Consider the following 21,075-nt stretch of genomic DNA (forward strand, 5'->3'; position numbering starts at 1 on the left):
GCTGCTAAGCCATCTGGCCACCTCAGAATAGGAAAACTTACAGAAAGTAGACTGAGGTTTTCCAGGGCCTGGTAGAAAGAATGTGGAGTAAAGTAACGAGTGCTTGATACTGAATGGTTATAGCTTCTGCTTAGGGTGATAAATTTTTAGGAAAAGATGATTGAGAGGGTGAACTCAGCACCACTGAATTGTACACTTAAAATGATTAAGGTGTCATGTTTATGTTTTGCCATGTAAAAGAGTGAAAAAAGTAAGATTCAGGTTGGTATGTAACCTTATTCTGCCCAAGTGTAGAGTCTGTGATCTCTCCACTCTCTAGTCATCTCAGAATTTAACCTAGAACAAAACTGTCCCCTGAATCAGTTCCCTGGGTGTAACTAAAGTGATGAAGCAAGAAGAATGATCAAGTCTCAGAGTGGGAGGGGCTGGTGTCTGCAACATTTTCATGCTAGTTGGAATCCCCTGGCTCTAAGTGGTGTGTCATTATAGTGCTCATGTCACAGGCTTCCTGCATAGCCATTTAGAATGACTGTGCAGGTTATCACCCAGATATACCTCTGACTCCTTAACAGTTTTTCCTGGAAACAGAATTGTCTTTGTCTATAGCCTGATTTCATTTCAGCTTCTCACAGAAGATGAAGAAGGTTCTTTTGCTTTTTGTGGCCTTTCAGGTCAGAAAATTGGACATTCCTTTGATGTCCATAGAGCCAGCCCTGCCTCTGAGCTCCTTTCTTCTCTGTGTGTTTCCTGTCCAGAATTCCATTTTGGGTATTTGCAGACTCTCCACAGGCTTCCTGGGCATTCTGCCCCAGCTATCATGAGTAGGCAGTACACTGGTCCCAGTAGTACTTGTGCCTGGCTGACTCCCTGTATATCCCACCTTCCCATCCCTATCTGTAGGCTTTGGACACAGAAATGACATCTAATAGACATAGGAATTTCCATCCCACCTTCATCTCTAATATCCATAGATTAAAATCTTTAGTAGAGAAAAATCTACCATACTTTCAAATGGAGACTAGATTGGGAGCTGTGGAGCAGGAGGGCAGTGAATGTTCTAGAAGACAGAAAACCAGATGGCTATATCCTCATCTCTCACATATAAAGCCTAAGGGACTGTCCTGTAGGAACATTCTGCACTTTAGCCTCTTGGGACCAGAGTACCAATTGCCAAGAACCTGCATGTGGTGGTGTTGACTCATGCAAAACAAAGTTGGCTGGATGCAAACTACAAGGAAGAACCCCTTCTGCCCCAGCAACATCTCTGGGGCTGTGAGCCCCATGTGCAAAGCTTGTGTAAACATCTCTGGTTGCACACTTGGGTTCACAGGTCACAACTGGGGATTATCAAATTGACAGAGCTCAGCTGGCCTCTCATTCCATGTCTGGGCACACTGCATTTTGCTAATTATCTTCTTTTGCTTCTGACGTAAAGGGTCAAGAGGTCTGGGTCAGAGTCACTGTGGTTTTCTTTTCGTCTCATTAGAGCTATCCAGCTCTCAGTGCCCTGGTTAAATTCCAATGCTGTTTAAAATGTTCTCTGTCTCTCTTCCCATTGCTCAAGACTCTTTCATCATCCTCTGTCTGAATCCACTTGAAAAGCCAAGAAAATGTATGTCTACATCTCTTTAGCCCAGTGAGTGTGTCCTCCTTGTGAGAGCCATGGCTATTTCTCAGGGGTGCTGTGATTCTACTTTGCTGATCCAAAGTCCTGTGACCAAGTCATTAGGGATTGCTCCAGGCTTTCTTGCCTTCACTTTATCACCTGTTGTCAGTCAGGGTTCTTGTAGCCTATCTTATTCTTTGAAAGTTGTCCAGAAATATATCAGTTTTGTCCTAAGGAAAAATTGAATTCTTCCAGAACTTCGGTTTTCTTTGAAGACTTCCTAGAGCACATACATGAGAAATGGAAAGATGGAGGGACTTCTTTACTGCCTAGACAATCCCTTCTCCTTTAGGCATGGCCATGCCTTGCCTCAGTCGTAGAGTCACATGTGTCTGATGAGACCATCTCTGTAGTTCTCCCTGAGGACCAAAAGGCTGCCTAAGTTGGCCACCCACTGTGGCCAAACTATATCCTCATTGGTTTGTAACTACTGCTGCTGGCTAGTTGAGTTGACCTTTAAGTTACTGTGATGAGTACTGTGATATGGACACAGGATGGGCAATCAGGGAGCCTATGACTGATGGACATACTTGGCTCAGACCCCACCTGGAAAAGTGTCTGAATGGATCACACAGTGTTCTTTACCTCTGCTTACTCTTGGTCTAACAGAATCTTTACATGTTCTTAGGTCTACCACCCAGAAGGCACAAGAGATCACCATCCAGAGAGTTAGTTACTAGAGTGGTGGCCATGTGCCTGCATTGTGATGGAATTGTAGGCCTCATATTTGGAAGGATGTTGTTCCTTTCAAACCAGAGTCTGAGTATTTTCTATATGCCACACCCACCTGTGGGGCTTGGGCACAGGTATGATATCTGATGGGGGTGGGAGTTCTGGATGCATTCTTTTCATCTTATAAGATTGCTACCCCTCATTTATCACTAACACTCAAAGATTAAAATCTTCACCTGGTGGCACATGCTAGTATAGAGGCAGGTGGATGTCTGTTAAGGCCAGCTGGATCTACAGAGCAAGTTCAAGGGCAGCTAGGGCTACACAGAAAAACCCTGTCTCAAAAAACACAAAACAAAACAAAAAATCTTCACTGGAGAAAAATGTAGCCCAGTTTCAGATGGAAAGTAGCAAGGTGCTACCTTCCAATTGCTCAAACACCCAACCACATGATACCCCACAGAGCTCAGACTCTGGGTCTTTGAGATCTTTGCGAAGTAGAGACAAAGAAGGCAGGCTGGGCACATCTTCCTAGAGGATTGGAGGCTGCTGAGGCATGAGATAGGTTCTGGACAGATCTCTGGAGAAGAACCCATGGGACTGAGCATGAGCACTCTGTAGTGGAGGCAAGAGAAAGCCCAAGCTTTGTTGGGGCTGAAGTTTCAAGAATGTGGGAAATACCCTCCTTAAGAAAATGAATAGCAGTTGGGCATGATGGTGTACAGCTTAGCACTTTGGAGGCTGAGGCAGCAAGAGCATCATTAGTTTGAGGCCAGCCTGAGCTATAAGCAAGATCCTGCCTCATAGAGCTCGAGGGATGATTAAGCTGTTATGAGCACTTGCTGCTCATTCAGAGGACCTGAGCTTGATTCCCAGCATTCACATTTGGCTCATTCCATCCAAACTCTACTTCCAAGGAGTCTGAATGACTTCTGACTAGGGCACTAGGCATGCACGTGGTGCACATACATACAAAACATTCACGTACATAAAATTAATCTTAAGGAAAAGATCCTGTCTCAGAGAGGAGGAAGGAAGGAAGGAAAGGAGCACCATGTACAGTCTAGAAAGATGGCTCAGAGTTTAAGAGCACTTGTTGCCCTTGCAGAGGACCTGGGTTGGGTTTCCAATACCTACATGGCAGCTTAAAGTCATCTGTAACTCCAGTTCCAGGGCATCCAGCACTCTCCTCTGCTCCAAAGGTACCAGGCATGCACATGGTACACATGCATACTGTAGGTAAAACATTCATAAAATAAAAATAAATTATCTTTTTTAATAAAAGAGCACATTGGGCTGGAGAGATGGCTCAGCACTGTCTGCTCTTCCAAAGGTCTTGACCTCATTTCCCAGCAACCACATGGTAACTTATAAACATCTATAATGAAATCTGGTGTCCTCTCCTGGTGTATAAGGATACATGTAAGCAGAGTACTGTATAAATAATAAATAAACAAACCTTTAAAAATAAATTAAAAGAGCACATTATGTACAAAAGTGAATACTAAAATGAAACAAAAAAAACTGTCAAATTCCTGGAGCCATCTCTATTTACTGGAAGTGGTTTTGTTTGTATGGTTGGTTGTTTTGCTTTGTTTTATTTAGAAGTCTTGTTCACTGAAAGTGGCTTCCCCTCCCCACCTGGAATATTCTGTATTATTGCTGCATATCCTATATATTCTGCATATCTTCTGTAATATTGCTGCCCCAGAGCAGCAAGTGAGAGCCCCAAGCTTAAACTTTCTCTACTGCAGGTGCTTCTGCTCCTGAATGGAGACTCTTCTTTGGCAAGCAGTGAGTACTGCTTCCCAGAGAACTTCAGAGATGTGACCAGCCTACCTGATGGAGGAAACTTACGTTTCTGGGTTTCCTCTGCATGGCTGGTAGCCACTAAGACACCATGGCAGTTCTCAGGACTTGTAACTGACATGCTGGGTTGACCTTTGGGTACTTGAGTGAAGAAAGGGATGTTCCTGTCATGAACTACCTTAGACCCAGCGTGGAGGGTGCCTTGCCCATGAGCTGTACTGATTTCTTTCTCTGCAGTGACCCAGGAAACAAAACCTTTAATTCTCCTTTGATCTGTTCTTGTTTGGAGCTTGAGATTGTATATCATGCCTGACCATAGACAGAGAGGAACTGCCCCAAACAGACTTCAGGGCAGGTAGCAGCAGCTCTAACACCTGGCCCTGAGGTTTTGATTAAAAAGGTGAAAGAATGTCATATTTTCTTCCTGTCAGCCAGGCCTTAAGTCAGCCCCCAAGCAAGGAAATGTTCTCCGTGAGCTGTAGTCTACAGACTTTTCCTTTTGTCTTCTGGTTGTGGTTGGACAGCATGTGCAGTTTTGAGTCAGGAGTCTAGGTTGGAACAAGTCTTCATCATATGCTGCTTCCACTCCCTGCTTTCCCCACCTCATCTCCAGTTCTAGCAACTGACAAGATGGTATCTTCCAACTGCTTAAAGGGGAAATTATTAGAAAGTTGGAGGCAGGGAATTCTGTATCATCAGATACACCCATAAGAGACATGGTGGTACTTGGACTGGGTTGGAGAGTACCTGGACCCAAGAAATGCCTGTCAAAACAGATCAGTAATTCCTTGCCTTCAATCCCAAGTATCTGCCAGAAATTCACCAAGACCCTTCATTTAGTTCTGACTGAGGAAAAATGTCCCAGCTTGTCACCAAAGCAGAGGTAGACTAGATGACCCCATAAGGTGTCCAAACATGGAATTCTTTTTTTCCGAAAATGTGGTGTCAGACTTGGAACCTAGGACCTTGCAGTTCCCAGGCAAGCACTCTTTCACTGAGTGACTCCTAGCCCAAACATGTATGTGCGCATACCATTATTTAACAAGCATGTTTAGAACCTCATCCATTTGTTTCTTGAGTGAAGAGATTTCACATTTGGAATTGAGGTAGACCTGAATCAAGTGTGAAGTCCACCATTTCCTGAATATTTGGTCTCTTATGAAACTTATGGAATACTCCATTTTGGGGGTCTGGAGTAAAACACCAACCTGCTTTTCCCCAGCTCTCTAAGTCTTAACACACATACCTATTACCCTGAGGCCATGGATTCTGGTTTATACAACATCCTTTCCAAGAGCAGCAGAAATATAAATGGGTAGGAAACTCAGAAGCAGGGCCCAGCATATACTGGCCTCTGCTTAGGACCAGCTGCTGTCAAGCTAGCCCTTCCCCCTGGGGCCCATAGTCAACTGCCTTTAACTGTGGCACCTGCTTGGGTGCCGGATTCCCACTCCTGCAGCCAGTCCTCCTGTAGCTAATCCAAATCTTCTCATGTCTAGGGCATTCTGGATACAGTTGTGGGAGTGTCTGTTCCTTATTCTCCTCCTTGAGGGTAAATGAGCATCCCCAAAACAAGGGCTTTCATCCTTGTCCTGCAGGACAAACCAGTCTTTTTGTTTAGAAAGAAGGGAATGTGTGGGGACCCTTTGTTTCAGAGTCTTGCTTCTTTGCTGCTCTACTTTTCCTGAGAAAGCTGGGAGATTGCAAATAGTTTACATGGGGAATGTCAGCTGCCCACATATGAAAATATACACATCATTAAAATATAAGTACTTGCATCTGGAGATAGAGTAGACAGTCTCCTCAGCTGACCTTTTGTCCACTGGCAGAACCACTGCTAATGAGCACTAAGCTCCTCAGGGGCATGTTTCCTTATGTTGAAGCAAAGCATATGTTGGCTCTTAGCTTGGGTGTCTGCATGTATGTCTGTTCTTATGCTTCTGCACACACTACATGTGACAATACCATACAAGCAGCATTGATCAAAATATGCATAATCTGCTATGCCTCTTTTTCCAATGACCATGGGCCTCTTAACAGGACTTTTTCTTCAAGGCCACAGTCACATTCTTACATACTATTAGGAAGGAGCTTGGAATCTATCACATCATGCTGCTGTTTAGGGATGGGGCTCTCTGGCCAAATTGCCAGGTTTTAAAACTTTCCACATACATTCAGTGTCCAAGCCAACCCCAACCAAGCATGTACTCATTCCAGATCCATTGCTTTACCTACACAGCTTCAAGATCCTCCAACTCTTCCGTTCTATCATACCACTACCTTAGCCATCTATTCTTTACATTCCAAGAACTATTGTCCCTGCATCATGCATGACTGGCCACCAGTGCCACACTTGAGCATTGCAGTGGCTGTGTTCCTAGTTGGCATGTTGAAGCTTAGGGTCACAGAGTGGATGTCAGAGGAAGTAAGGATACAAGGGTGGGAGAGACCTAGACAGAAATGAAAGGACAAGGCCACCCATTGTCAGGGGCCTCCCCTGGTTCAGAATGAAATGGAAAGTTTTTCTCTGTGTGGTAGTGCCTAGAAAAGCTTTTACATGAATTTTTTCTGTCTCTCTGCCTGCAAAGGTATGTTCTGGTAAACTTCAGCTTTGGGAACTGCTATGATTTCAAAGAATAAGTAGAGGACGCCTCAGGAAGAGTAATGGGCAAGCAGAAAAGACAATGAGGAACATAGCAAGAAGGTTCCCAGGAGAGTAGTTCACTAACTTGGCATCTTCTGTCTGAGTCTTCTGATAGGCTTAGGTCTCTAGTCTACATCTGTCTCTTCTTGTTGGCAAAACTCATTCCTTGGAGTCACTGGAAAGAGGATTTGGTTTGAATCACCTAATCTCTTCATGTTGAACCAGAAGCTGAATTTAAAGCCATAGTTACTAAGCCAAGACATTATTATCTGTCTATTCTTTGGCTTCCCCGCCAGGGCTCTTTGCCTGTGGGTTCCAAACCCAAGTGTGAGGCTTGCCTGATATCATGTGCACAAATGGGTCACTTCACTGGACTTCACTTGTCCCTTTTATCCCTGTTTGTTGCCCTCATTTACAGGCAGAGGCTGAAGAGGGGTAAAGAAGCTTCAGGCTAGGTACTGTTTTGTCTCTGACTTCATCTTCCCAAACGTCTTTTCCAGATGAACTTAGAGGCTGACCATACAGCATCTTGCTTTTGACACTGGCAGAGCCTCAAGGGCCAAGGTCTTACTGTGAGATGGAGGAGGGGACAGGATGATCTTTAATTCCAGTCAGATCTCAACTGAAAGTAATCCAACCTGGGTTAAATCCCTTCTCTGCTACTTCTTGGCTGAGTGATCTTGGGAAAATTACTTAACCTTTCTGCATCCATCTTCTGCAAGGTGGATGGCATAGTAGTTCCTACCTCACAGAGACATTATAATTAGGTAATGCATGTCAGAGCTTCCATTCATTATTGATCAGGGTTGTGTTTTAGTGCATGTAAAACATTGTTATAGGGTTTTTTGTTGTTGTTGTTTAAATTTCTTTTCAATGTTAGATCTATAAGTAAATTTCATTTGTAAATAAAGAATAGTCAGAAGCTAAGAAAACTTAAAGTTCTGGTTTTAGTTCATTTTGTATATCACTATATATAACCAAGGGACACTGGAACTTTTTTGGCAGGGTGTCATCTTATGGTACAGCATTCATATGTCTAACTGGAGAATAACACTTGAGATCAAGACCACACTGGTTTATTTACCTTTTTCTCTTACCCTTCCCATGCCAGCTATCAGTTGGGCTGATAAGGAATAATCTGGGTTTTGTGTAGGTAAAAAACAAATGGACCCTGACAGAATATGTACCTCATCCAGACAATTTGGCACTTGGGCCCCTCCTCTGTGAAGCGAAAAAATGTCTTCCTTCTTCCCTGCAGCTCCCAGAGTCAGCATCTCTATGTTGTCTTTGCTGACCAACACTAGAGCAAGATCATACTATGACATAAGGCATTCTGTCACCTCAATAACTGACACTTATTCAGTAGAGCAGCCATCTGCCAGGCACAACCCCCCTGCCCCCAAGTTCAAGTGCCCTACCAGCCAGCTGTCTTTTTCCTGAGAGATTTGTGTACAACTAATGGCTTGTCCTCCTGGTTTATTGCCTGCAGTTATTGGCTATGAAGAAACTAAACTGACAGAATCCCCCAACCAAATTTATATGCTTCTTAGGGAGGCAACTTAAAACTTCATCAATTTTCAAGGTTCAAAGGAGACTTCAACATCTCTGGCGCACCTCCCTACTTCCATAGAAAGAGATGGAGCCACAGGTTGGCGAGGTCAGAGGTGAAAAGTAGCATAAGTCCCTAGTTGTGGTATAGGTTCCAGCAGGACACAGCTGTAGGTTCTTAGAACAGAGAATAGGAAGAGGATAGGAATGGAACTAGGCAATGTGCAAAAAAGGCAGAGAGAGCTGCCACCACTTAAGAAAATTCATGATAGAAAATGTACTCCAGCTGAAGCTTGGTGAAATGGCTTTGTAGCCACACCATAGTCCATCTACACCAGGTTGGGGCCTCTACATTCAGCTGAGGAGAGAGTCTTCAAGGGGGATGAGCCCACACAAAGGGCAGGGCTAGGAAAGAAGGAATGGATTGCAACATTTGAAACCATGAGTAATAGAGAGTGAAACACTGCCTTTATTCAATAGGGATGTATCAGCTACTCCCCACTGACCCTCCCCACTATCCTCAGGATTGCCTCCCAGTAGGCACTGTCTAATGGACCTTAGCAAGTCTCCCAGCCCTATAGCTACATCTCTATAGCTGGGAGAGAAAGAAAGCCTTTCATAATTCACATTGCATTTTTTGGAGTCTAATTCTTCTTGTCTTCTCAAAATTTCCCTGTAATTTATTAAAATTCTACCTTGATATCCAGCTGATGAGTCAAGTCCTGGGAGCAGTTGTCAAGGGTGAATGGCAGAGAGGAGATGGGTTAAGCTGAGGAAACAAGGCTTTAAAATGTTGAGTGACCTAAATGAAGTCACACAACCACACTAAGTCTGGGTTCATTCACTGCTATCCAGTCTAATAACCTCCCCGCCACACTAAATACTTTCTATACATCCTACACCAGTTGTGGGGAGGGGTGGAGTAGGGGGAGGCAGACAGAGGGCAGGTGGTCACATATCGGGACAGGTAGCTGCATCTTTCCACCATCACCTGGCATCTGGCTTGTCTTTGATCCTGCATCTGTGAGGAAGCTTCAGCCACCTTGTTCCTTCCTCCTCATTGACAACAGTCCTTTCCTTCTTCTAGTCCCCAGTCTTCATTGCCCAAGTTGGCCAGGACCTGGTCTCCCAGACAGAGATGAAGCTCCTGCAGAGGCCCTGCAAAGAACTCTTCTCTGCTTGTGCTCAGTAAGTGTTCTGCACTCCAGCTCTGCCCAGCTAGGCAAGAGCCCTGACTACCTGGGCAGATCATGCCTATTTGGGCAGCCTTCTTTCTACCTGGGCTGACCTTTACCTACCTGAACAGACCACCAACTACGTAGGCAAACCATGCCTATCTGGACAGATTCCTATCTTCAGTGATTTTCCTGGTTCCAGACCAAACCCGAAGCCTAGGTTCTTGGGGACTGTATCTCACTCTGTTCTTTCCCACCTTTGAATCCTAGCCTGTCCTCTAACTCAGCAAGTCTGCATGCATGTAATCCCACTTCACCTCATGGTCTCTTTAGAGAGTTGTTCCTGAGTTCTAATGTAGTATAGCTCACCTCTGGGATTGTTAACTTAATCTTTGTGTTTTACTGTTTATGTCCCTATTTGGTATTCACCCCCATACTCTCTGCTCTACCACAGGACCAGAAACAAATGCTAGCCCATGGCAGGGACATTATGAATACTTACAAGGTCAATGCAGTTTAAGCAACCATTGGCAGAACAAACAGGCCTCTGGCCAGATGTGGAGTCTCTGTTGCAGGCCTGGCTCGTTTGCAGTCTGAAGACAGTAACCTACTAGACTCTGTCTAGCTCCTTCAAGATGGGAATTATAACATGTTCATCTTTCTGTCACTCTGGACTAGGTCTGTACATGACTTCTTGAAGGGAGACCCCTTTCATGAGTACCTGGATAGCATGTATTTCGACCGTTTTCTGCAGTGGAAATGGTTAGAAAGGTGAGTACCATGTACTCTTTACATGAGAGTTTGCAAGTTTGAGAGGTAGGGTCCAGAGTTCATATGTGTTTATACAGATCAAATACCTTCCATGGACCCCTTGAAACAATAAATCAACCATCCTCCTTTCACTATGTGAGCAAGTTCTGGGTTGTGCCAACATACATATCATTTTATTCATGCTTCTTTGGTTCTCTGACTTTCTCTGTTAGATACTGTTCTCTCTCTCTCTCTTTCTCTCTCTCTATCTCTTTCTCTGTCTGTCTCTTTCTCTCTGTCTCTCTCCCCATGCCCCTGTTCTGAGATCAGATGCCACACTTGCTAAATACATGTTGACTGCACCCCCGGCCCCTAGTCCTAAGTTTTTCTGCAATCTTCCCTAAAGAATGAATAGCTTTGTACATAAAACTCTGTGTACTTCTGGCAATACACTCTCAAAAGGCACCTGATTATAACCTGTGAAGGACTAGTTAATTGCCCTTCAAAATAGCTACCTTCAGTTTCCAACTGTGCTGGTGCCTGAGCCCCCTTGCTCATTGTGCTCTATATTGTTCTCATGTTTTCCTTCCCACTAGTGAGCAGTGGGGTATCCTTACTTGTTATTTCCCATGAGTGAGACTGGGCATTTATCAGTGGTTTATTTGCTGCTTCCATCTCTTCAAAGTGCTCTTATGGGTAGGTCTCACTTGGGCAGATGTAGCCTCTCTGTGACTGATGAGAAAGCAAGTCATGAAAGGGATATGACTCGTCTTGTCTTTGACTGGACCACTCAATGCTGAGGGGTTAGGGGAGACAGTCCAGGACCATTTCATGATTGATAGAGCTTATACCTGGCTTAAAGCATGCTGGTCTGAGCATACTCAGCTCAGAGATCCCTATCCTTAGAATTTTGGTACCCAGTGGTATGCTCCATGCTCAGAGCAGGAAGCCATTTTATTCTGTAACCTGCACATATATAGCACTCGTGGGTCAAGTCCCTTGCAGATACATAAAGGCTTTGGGCCAGAGCCATCTCAAGACCCCAGGTGCATTCTGTTCTGCACACATCAGGATGCTCTGTAGGAAAGCAACCTGCTTATAGCCATTGTCTTTCTATACTGACCAGTGGGAATGACCTGATCAGAGGCCCATCTTTGATCATGGCAGCACTGGGATTCAAGCCTTCAACATACAAACTTGGTGCCATAGTTTTGCAGTCAAACCATGACAGAGCCTATGAGCAAGGCATATCAGCAGTAGGTATTGTCAGCTTGAAGATCTGCAGAGCAGCCATGTTCTTTATTACAAATAATTACATCTATTACAAAAGCAACTTATGAGAAGCTTTGGCATGGTTGCATTTGCCTTCTCATTATATCTATTTTACTGAAGATGGAAGGCCAAGAGAGGTTGATAGGCTAGCCCTAGGCTACACAGCAAAGACCTGGCAAAGGCCAGGCAAAGGTCAGAATCTAAATCCAACATCTTTCACTCAAGTCCTTGGTCCTCAGTCTATCCAGCAGTTTAATTTTAGTTGACTCTTGGCTGTGGCCACTGGCTTTCTTTTTATTTATCTGCATAGCTTCATGAAATGGACATTTTGACTACTTCAAATTAAGAATAAAATCTTTGGAAGGTACTAAGTTATTAGAGCTAGTAAGATAATCTCCTACTTTAGGAATTCCCTACCTCTCCAGCTTTCTCCCCCACAATCATGACCTATTCACACTATACTATTGAAATATTTATGGGACTTTCCCCTCCCAGGGTTAACCAAGAATGATTGCAGGACAATAATTTTTCTAGCTGCAGATCTCTGCAGTAGTACTGACTACTGTAGTATATTGTAAATGGTTATGGCAGCATAACCTTTTCTGCCTTCATGTGATAATTGTAGGAAAAGCTTTTAGCCCTATATTAGACACTAGCTCTTGGCAGGCTTCTCTGAGACACCTCTGCTGCCTTAGTGCTAAGTAGGAAGCCAGGTACTAAAGGGTACTGTGGCAGGGTGCCCTGTGCACCTGATGGGGACCAGCAAAAAGAAAAGTATGTCACACACATGAAGACCTGGGACCTTAGAGTTCCCTGGGTTTTCATGGTTGTCCCAATAGCAATTGTATGAAGTATGTAGTATGAAGAGGCGATATTAAAGAAATCCAGGCCTATCAACACGGAAGATCTTTAGAGGATGTGAATGTTCAAGACTTGCTGGAGGCTTGTGGGTCCTCCTCAAACTGATTAATTCTGTCTTTTAGCCCCTGTCCTGATCAGAATGTTATAGGGTGTGTGTGTGTGTGTGTGTGTGTGTGTGTGTTCTCAGAAGTAATCCCTGTGATCCAAAAGGTAGCTTTCCCATGTTATATTGCTTACTTTTTGCCAACCAGACCAGGGATAAAAACAAGCTCTTCAGCCTAGAGTTCTTGGCAAGAGCTAGATGACTTTATTTGTTGACTCCTGGTAATACCATCCATGCCTTCTGATGAGAAAGTCTGTCAGGTCAGACATGCTCCTTGGCTCTTGCTCATTAAATTGGGAAGCTGGAGACAGAAAATGGTGGGTATTTTTATCACCAACTCTTTGGTGATACCATATCCTGAATGGATGGAAATACAACAAAGCAGTCCTTGTGAAGAAAAGGCTAAGAGCTGATGATCACAGAGTACCTGGAGCAGACCTGTAGCCACCGTTTGCTCTAAGCAAGGTGCACTCCCTCTTGGGTGCATAGAAGAGCAAGTGTGGTCACCTGCTGGCAGACTGAGCCCTACAGGGGTCAGGAGGGCTCACAGCCCCCACCCTGCACCCTAAGCAGAATTTCCTCCTGGGTCTAGCCATAGGCTATGCATTTGTGAGAGAGCAGAGGTGTATTGTTAGGGAAAGGGTAGCTTCCATGAGCCTTTAATTGCCTAGATTGGGCTGAGCTCCTACAGAAGGAAGAAGGAAGTCCTGATTCAGCATGGTTAAGCACTGTGGGCTTATTCTTCTAAAACTTTTTCCTGAGCTTCCCGAGAAAGCCAGAATGTCTTATCACCTAGCTCCCCAGTCCTCAGAGCCAGAGGTCTGGGTCTCTAGCTCAGTCTCAGAGGAAGACATTACATGCCCTGGGCTCTCCTTGCCAACCACTCCTGTCTGTTTCTTATGGATCTTAAATCTTATTTCAGGAGACAAATATCAGGTTCTTGATATTTTTCAGACAACCAGTGACCAAAAATACTTTCCGGCAGTATCGAGTGCTGGGCAAAGGGGGCTTTGGAGAGGTGAGTGAACATCTCCATTGAAGGGGCTGGGCCTCTGCTCCCCTTCTTCACTTCTTTTAGAACAGTAGTGATTTCAGAAGGATCCTCTTGTGCTGTCATGGCCAGGATGTCAGGCCTTGGAGTTGGGTAGACCACTGTAATATACTATGACCTGAGTGTCTGCCTTCTACTGCAGGTCTGTGCCTGCCAGGTTCGGGCCACTGGTAAAATGTATGCTTGCAAACGCTTAGAGAAGAAGAGGATCAAAAAAAGGAAAGGAGAGTCAATGGCACTCAATGAAAAGCAGATTCTTGAGAAGGTCAACAGCCAGTTTGTGGTGAGTATCCAGGGCCACAGGCCCATTCTTCTGGTGACTGGGACTTTCTTCCTTGCAAGTAGTGATGGCCCTCCAATATAGCTAGTCCTTTTCTGGGATCCCTGTTCTCTATGGCCACCTTAAAAACTCAGTGAGCAAAACAAGGTCACTCTAGGCCCAGACAAGGATCTCTGGGTTCCACAGATGCTCCTGGCTGGTTCGTTCTGATGGAGGCCATCATGGTGGAGTTTCATCAAGAGGTGCTATTTTGTTTGTGTGCTTCCTGATCAGTCTAGACTACGCTCTGCCCAAATAATAAATTAGCCCTAACTTTATAGATCTGCACACAATGAAAGCTATATCAAGTCTAGTCAGATTGAGCTCCTCTTCACTTACTGGCTAACCCAATTAAAGCCAGGAAAGAATGTGGGGGGAGTCTCCACAGGGACTTCTCACTGCCTCACTTGACCTGGCATTCCATACTTCCACCCATAGTCCACTGGTCACAGCTAATCATCTCAGGGACAAGCTTCCTGAAGAGGAGGCTAAATATCCATGGAGAAGCATGTATATTTGGTAAGCTCTAAATGTTTCTTCCACATATTATTACAGAAACTAATATTTTTAATTTATGTGTTTGAATGTTTTGCCTTCATGTACTACATGTACCACATACATGTAGAGGCAAGAACAGGGTGTTTGATCCCCTAGAGCTAGAGTTATAGACAGTTGTGAACTTCTGTGTGGATGCTAGAAATTGAACCCACGTCCTCTGAAAGAGCAGCCAATGCCCTTAACTACGAAGCCATCTCTGTAGTCTTATAAAAACTAATATATGTGAGAGGTAAAATTCAAACAACAGAAAGATATGCAATAGAAACCAAATACCTCCTTTGAGTAGAGTAGTCATTCTAGTCATGTTTTATTCATGTATTTGCTTTATTATTTGTAGCAAACAGGACCATTCTGTGCATCTTATGCTATGATGATTTTACCCTGAAGTTGTTTTTCCCCCCTCTGTCTAGACCTATAGCCTAGCTCTTCCCTTCAAAAAAAAATTATAGATCACTGCTCTGTATAGCCCATACCCACAGATTGAAATTGTTTCTCATTTGTGAACCTTTACCAACCGTGCTGTGATATCTACTTTCAAACATTCCCTGGTATGCATCTGTGAATGTAGCCAGGGTCTAGATTCATAGCAGAGGAATAAGGATTATGCACACTATCTTACAGTTGTTTGTCAACTGGCTTGCCCTAATTAAATTCCTGGCAACTGTGTGACAAAGGGGGATACCATCATCAAGGTTTATGAAGTGATGCTCAAACAGGTCAGAAGTTTTGGTCTCTGGGTCTCATTCTAGGTTGTCCCAGCTGCCATGTTTGTTCTTAGGGAGGAGTAGAGAATTCAGTGGTACCTTGAATGAGGACTTGGACAAAGCTAACATCAGCCTGGTTTGATCTGGGCTGTTTTGACTTTGGGTTGTCACCTTGATGCTGCCTAGTGGAGCCTTCGTCTGTGAGGGAGGTGCTGTTGAGTCCTACTCAGAAAAGCATGGTGTGTCTGACAAGCCTGAGCTGGCACATCTTCAAGGTCCCAGACCTTCCTTAAGTGGGTTCTGTCCACTACCCTTGGTAGAGAGTCTCCACAGTAACACCTGGTGTCAGCTTTTGTCACTATAAGAAAATACCTGAGACATTTATCTAATAAAAAGAACAGATTTATTTTAGTTCCCAATTCTGGAGGTTCCCATTCAACATTGAACAGCCTTGATGTTGCAGGATTTGCACCACAAACAAGCAAACAAACAAAGCAGAATAAAGAGACAAGAGATGGCTAGGTCTCACAATCTCCTTCTAGGATACCTCCAATGACTCGAAGGTCCTCTCATAGGCCTGTTCTCCTATGGTCTTCTCTCCTCCCAGTAGCACCACCCTGGAAACCAGTCCTTTAACATGTAGATCTTTAGAGGACACTCACACAAACCATGACACACCTCCTGGACCCTTCTTGGGGCTCACCTGGGCAGGTGTGGAAAGAAGAGGGTCAGCTCCAGTAGTTGGCAATGGAAGCCAGTACCTGTAAGCTCATACCACCTCTGCTACCAGTCTCTCTTTTCCTCAGAAATAACTCCTATTCTTGATGTTTCCACCCAAGTTTTTATACCAGCCTATTCCAAGCCTGGCTGCCAGTAGCTAGATTTCATTTGTGCAAACTCCCAACGTGGAGACTACAGCACAATGTAGTCAGCCACCTGCCTCATCCACTGCACCTTGGGTATCAGGGATCCACCAGAATCATACCTGTTGACATGTCCCGCGTAGAGTTTTTCTTCCAGGCTATGGTCTGTTCCCCAAATCCTCACTGCCCCTCCTGAAGTATGAAGGGCCATTGTGTCTTGCTTTTCTGATTAGCCAACTAGACAACATTTAGTTTTAAAAAGTAATGCATGCACATGCCTTTGTAGTATGGCAACTGTCAGCACCTTGGTAGACTTGCTGGAAGGTCAGGATTCTACCTGCCCATGTCCCCTTTAGCCCTTTACTTTGAACCACTTGTCAAAAGATCTGAGCATGAGTTCTTCACTGAGCATGAAAGAAAACAGGCAAGATCATTGAGAGGAGGTCTAGGCATAGGGTATGAATTACTTTGTACTGTTCAATCCTCCTGCTTCCAGCTTTAATGATCCCAGGGCAAGGAGTATTAGTGACAGTGGCCATGACCTTATCATAGTGCTGCTCTTGTGTTCCCAGGTCAACCTGGCTTATGCCTATGAGACCAAAGATGCGCTGTGCCTGGTTCTGACCATCATGAATGGGGGTGATCTGAAGTTTCATATCTACAACATGGGGAACCCTGGCTTTGAGGAAGAGCGAGCCTTGTTTTATGCAGCTGAGATCCTCTGTGGCCTGGAAGACTTACACCGTGAGAATACTGTCTATAGGTGAGCAGTTCTCCCAGAGTTTGGCAGAGCCCCTGTAACCCTCCATTTATAAATACATGGTTCCCAGGAACCCAGCTAGTGAAATGGACCACTCTTCTTATGGTGTCTCTGGCCTCTAATGATTAGAGAAGCCAAGCTTGTAAAATGATATTCTCTAAAGTCCTCCTCCAAGGAGAGACTGATCACTGCCACCCTGTCACCTGTACCCAGGTATAGTCAGTGGATCCTAGTGGCTACTATCTGGAATCAGTCCTAGTGGGATGTAGGGAGAGTCACTGTCCAAGGCAATTGGCTCCCCTGTAGCTGGGGCTACAGGTGGTTGTGAGCTACCTTGATATGGGTGCCAGGAACCAAACTCTAGTCCTCTGTAAGAGTATTAAGTGTTCACAACCACTGAGCTATCTCTCCTGCCTCCCTTTCTGCATTTTGAATGAATTTTTAATTATTCCCTTATGTGTGCAGAAAGATGATGTTTTGATATCGGACAGTTACATAATTTCTCAAGGGACCTCTTGGAATCTAATTTGTTGTAGCAAATTGATTTCTGCCATCATCTATTTAAAAAAAATTTGTGCTAAGTGCCTGAAAGGTAAGGACTGATATTAGGAACTCTACACTGGAAATTGCCAGAATATGGGACCCTATCAGTCCTTATAGACCCCTAGGCACCTACACAGTCAGTTGATGACTTTCCATGGATTTCTGGATAAAGATTATCTTGGGACTGCAAGAGTTTTTTAGAAATGAAAGAATGTTCTCAATAGCTCCTACCTCAAACACTAGCCCTTGCCTGTGTTTCTGTTTGTTTGTATTTTGTTTTGTTTTATTTGGGTTTTGTTGTTGTTGTTTTGTAATTGAAGTAAGAAGTCAGATTTCCCTTAAAGGCTCAAAACTAAGAACCTCCTTGATTGCCTTTCATTTTAAAAAGAGTGTGTTGGAATAGGGGTAGGGAACCCTGAAGTTCCAAATTCCCTTCCTCTAGGGCAGCAAAGACTGAAAGGCAGTGTTTTTTAACCTTCCTAATGCTGTGACCCTTTTATACAGTTCTTTATGTAGTGACCTCCAATCACAAAATTATTGCTACTTCATAACTTTTTTTCATTTTGCTACTGTTATGAATTGTAATATAAATATCTATTTTCCTATGGTCTTAGGCAGCCCCTGTGAAAAGGTCATTTGACACCTCCTCTCCAAAGGAGTCAAACCCACAGGTTAAGCACTGCTAGCCTCAGGTTTTCCTCCTTGTCCTGACTACCTGCCCTAGATGGTTTGTGAATTTGATCCTGTCCGGTGGTCTCTGTCAACCTGTTGTTTTCAACCCATGGCCACTGGTTTCTTGAGTTGAGAGTTCTTGTCTTATTTGGGATTGCTAGCACATCAAAAGAAACCCATGTAAATAATAAAAATCAGCAAAGATGGTTTGTAATAAAGAAGAGTACACAAATACCCATCTCATTGGTGAGATTGCCCAGGATTTGGATACGTGAACCACTCCCTACAAGGACAGCTGCCATCAGTTAAATAAGCAAAGCTGGCTGGTGCAGAACTGGAGCCTCTGTTCAGATGCCAGTATTGCCATACCTGTGATGTAACAACATGGTACACATCCTAAGCTAAACCTTTTCCTTTACCCAGATTTCACTGGGAAATCCAGAGTCTTCTGCCTGTTCCCTCTCTGCTCCCCTTCATGAGTAAGATCCTGTCACTGACGAGAGGAGAACCTGGGGATAAGGTGAAGCAGCTCCACTGGTAGCTATGCCTTCTGCCTGGCTTCTTCCCAGGCTTTGACACAGCAGGACTTAGATGTACCAGCCTCCTGGGACTCCATTCATAGGAGTCTTCCCTCTGACCCATCTCACAGCTTTCTTCCCAATGGTAGAGCTAATACTCTGGGCTTGGTGACTTCTCTTTGTTTCCAGGACTTGCTCTGCCTACAGGGTGTTCTGTGATGTCAGGTCTACCAAGCCTTCCAGGGAGTCTCTGACCATACTAGCCTTTGCCCTCTGCCCCATGAGCCATGCGTGTGAGGACAAGTACAAGAACTGGCCTTTCCTAACATGCTAATCATTCTGTAGGAAAGAGAAGAAGCCAATGGCATTTGTGTTAAATTACGTGGAAGAGAGAAATGAGCTCACAATGGCCTTGACTCAGAAAGACCAGACTACTTCAGCCCAGAGATAGGAGACAGACATCTTGTGGTGCCTAGGCATGACTGGCACCAGAGGGTCAACCCAAAAGCACTGTTTCTTTGCTGCCTGGAATGGCCATTGTTAGATGCCTGTTGTTTTCACTTTGCAGAGATCTGAAACCCGAAAACATCCTGCTAGATGATTATGGTAAGTCAGGGGCTGGAAGATGGGACATTTTCTGTTGCAGTATCTGAGGTTAGTGTTCCAAGTTACCCAGAGGAAGGGCCTCCAGAGACTCTCAGGAATGGATGGGGTTAGGCCAGGATTATGGGAAGGGATGGAGACCCATAGGGCAGAGGACCCCACTCCTGTTCCTTACTCCTGGACCTGAGGGAGGCCTCTACTTTGTAAAGCAGTGTAGCTCAGCTGACTCTGACATCAGAGTCAGTGTCAGTGACAAAGAATGCCAATCAAAGGCAAAGGTACTGACATTTAAAGCTTCTTAGTAGCACTGAATCTCCATGCCACTTGTCCTACTCCTTGTTTTGTTTGTGAAGCAGAGACCTCAGGCCCGTCCTGGCCACTATGGGGAGGACTGTGTAGTGAGGGTACTACATGATGGCCCATGGAAAATAGCCTGTTGATTCCAGCTAGCTGTGAACATGTCATTATCTGTGTACTATCATTGTCATTTGCTTTGGGTGTGAGCATGTAGGTAGCAGCCCCTCACACAGTTTAGTCTGTCACACCTACAGAGTAGTTTTCTTATGTACCTGAGTAGATTTTTCCCATCTCCACAGAAGGGCAGGAGCATCCAAGTGCCCATCTTACATATGATAAGCCTGAGGCTCAGAGGAACCAACCTGACCTTCTGCATGTTCCTGGGACACAGAGTACCCCTCCCCAACACATTTGTTGACCTGGAAAGAGCTGTGTGCAGAGGAGTCGAGAGCACAGGGTCCTCCAAGAGGTTCAGGCCACAGTGTAGTCACTGCAGTCACAGGAGTAGTCCACTGCTGGTCCTCATATGCTCTTTTACCCCTTTCTGCCAGATACCACAGAGCTGGAAGCTATCTAAGCCACTCAGGCCTGACAGGCATTTATGGACAAGGGCATGTGTTCCTTCCTGAATGTGAAATGTATCTATAACCCTGCTAGTAGGGTGACAGGTAGAAGTATAGAACCCTTGGGGTGTTGCTGCCTGGGTCTTAGGGGCAGTTTGGACTGTGAGCTCAGATTCCAGGCCAGGCTCTGCCCTTCTTATTTCTCCATCTTTCTGAAGGGGGAAAAAAAAAACACCTACAAAGATCAATCAGGAAGGCAGGGAGTGGCTTCCTAAGTTGCTTTACAACTTTTTCCCTTAAGCACATTGTTGCAAAATGTCAAGAACCTCATATTTTTCTTGTGAAGCAATCCTAGAATCAGCCAAGACATTTTAAACTCTGTGACCTCAGCCTTCCAGGAAGCTCCTTGGGGCATTAAATGTGGCAGGTCGGCCAGTGGCCAGCCCTGTCCAAGCATCCTTTCGCATCTTTATTAATGGTCCTCTCATTAATGTGCAGTTTCTGCACATCTCACTTACACTCTCCCACGGTCACATGGTTACCCTGAGAGAACAGACTGAGGTTATATCTTCATCGGACAGAAGCCTCACAAGTCTATGGACCACAGGAATCCATTGACTCTGCTGTCCCCAATAGGCCACATCAGGATCTCAGACCTGGGACTGGCTGTGAAGATCCCTGAGGGAGACCTTATCCGTGGCCGGGTAGGCACTGTTGGCTACATGGGTGAGTAATACCTTGTGCCCATCACACACTGCACCACCCTAAGGCCTCCACTCTTAAGTTCCACAGTCTCTTTGTGTTTTGCTGATCTTCCCCAGAGTGCCTGGAGGCTTCAGTCAGGTAGGGTACACTGGGACCCAAGGTGTGACCTAAACTAAGTTTTCTATAGTTCCCAACCAAGAGGTCCCCAAAACAAGCCATCCTGGGGGTTTGGTGACCAGAGCCTGGTACCAGCATTTCTAAGGGGGGGGCTCTTGTTGAAGTAGGACCTACTTGAATGAGCTCTTTGTGGATACCTCCGAGAAGAAGGAGGTCATTAAGAAGGGCTCTAAAATTAAAGGAACCTGCCATGTTTCCAAACATGGTTCTAATTAGGGACCACCCTTCCTCCTCTCGGCCTG

The 21,075-nt window shown here is 44.8% G+C and overlaps 1 protein-coding gene across 15 annotated transcripts in view; it reads left to right on the forward strand.

Annotated features, from left to right (window-relative positions):
• Grk5 (G protein-coupled receptor kinase 5) overlaps positions 1-21,075 on the forward strand; it is a 184,832-nt gene that overhangs the window by 145,705 nt on the left and 18,052 nt on the right. For 14 of the 15 annotated variants that reach the window (XR_009594526.1, XR_009594530.1, XR_009594531.1 and 11 more), the window contains 7 exons: positions 9,427-9,527; positions 10,193-10,285; positions 13,455-13,518; positions 13,694-13,834; positions 16,568-16,758; positions 19,057-19,094; positions 20,588-20,677. Coding sequence is in view for 7 of the 15 variants with exons in the window: in XM_060391941.1 (XP_060247924.1) it covers positions 9,427-9,527; positions 10,193-10,285; positions 13,455-13,518; positions 13,694-13,834; positions 16,568-16,758; positions 19,057-19,094; positions 20,588-20,677 (718 nt within the window). In the remaining 8 variants the exon portion in view is untranslated. The remainder of the gene's footprint in view (positions 1-9,426; positions 9,528-10,192; positions 10,286-13,454; positions 13,519-13,693; positions 13,835-16,567; positions 16,759-19,056; positions 19,095-20,587; positions 20,678-21,075) is intronic. The other variant, XR_009594545.1, reaches the window with a different exon arrangement.

The sequence above is a fragment of the Meriones unguiculatus genome, chromosome 1 (assembly GCF_030254825.1).
Source record: "Meriones unguiculatus strain TT.TT164.6M chromosome 1, Bangor_MerUng_6.1, whole genome shotgun sequence".
Taxonomy (NCBI): domain Eukaryota; kingdom Metazoa; phylum Chordata; class Mammalia; order Rodentia; family Muridae; genus Meriones; species Meriones unguiculatus.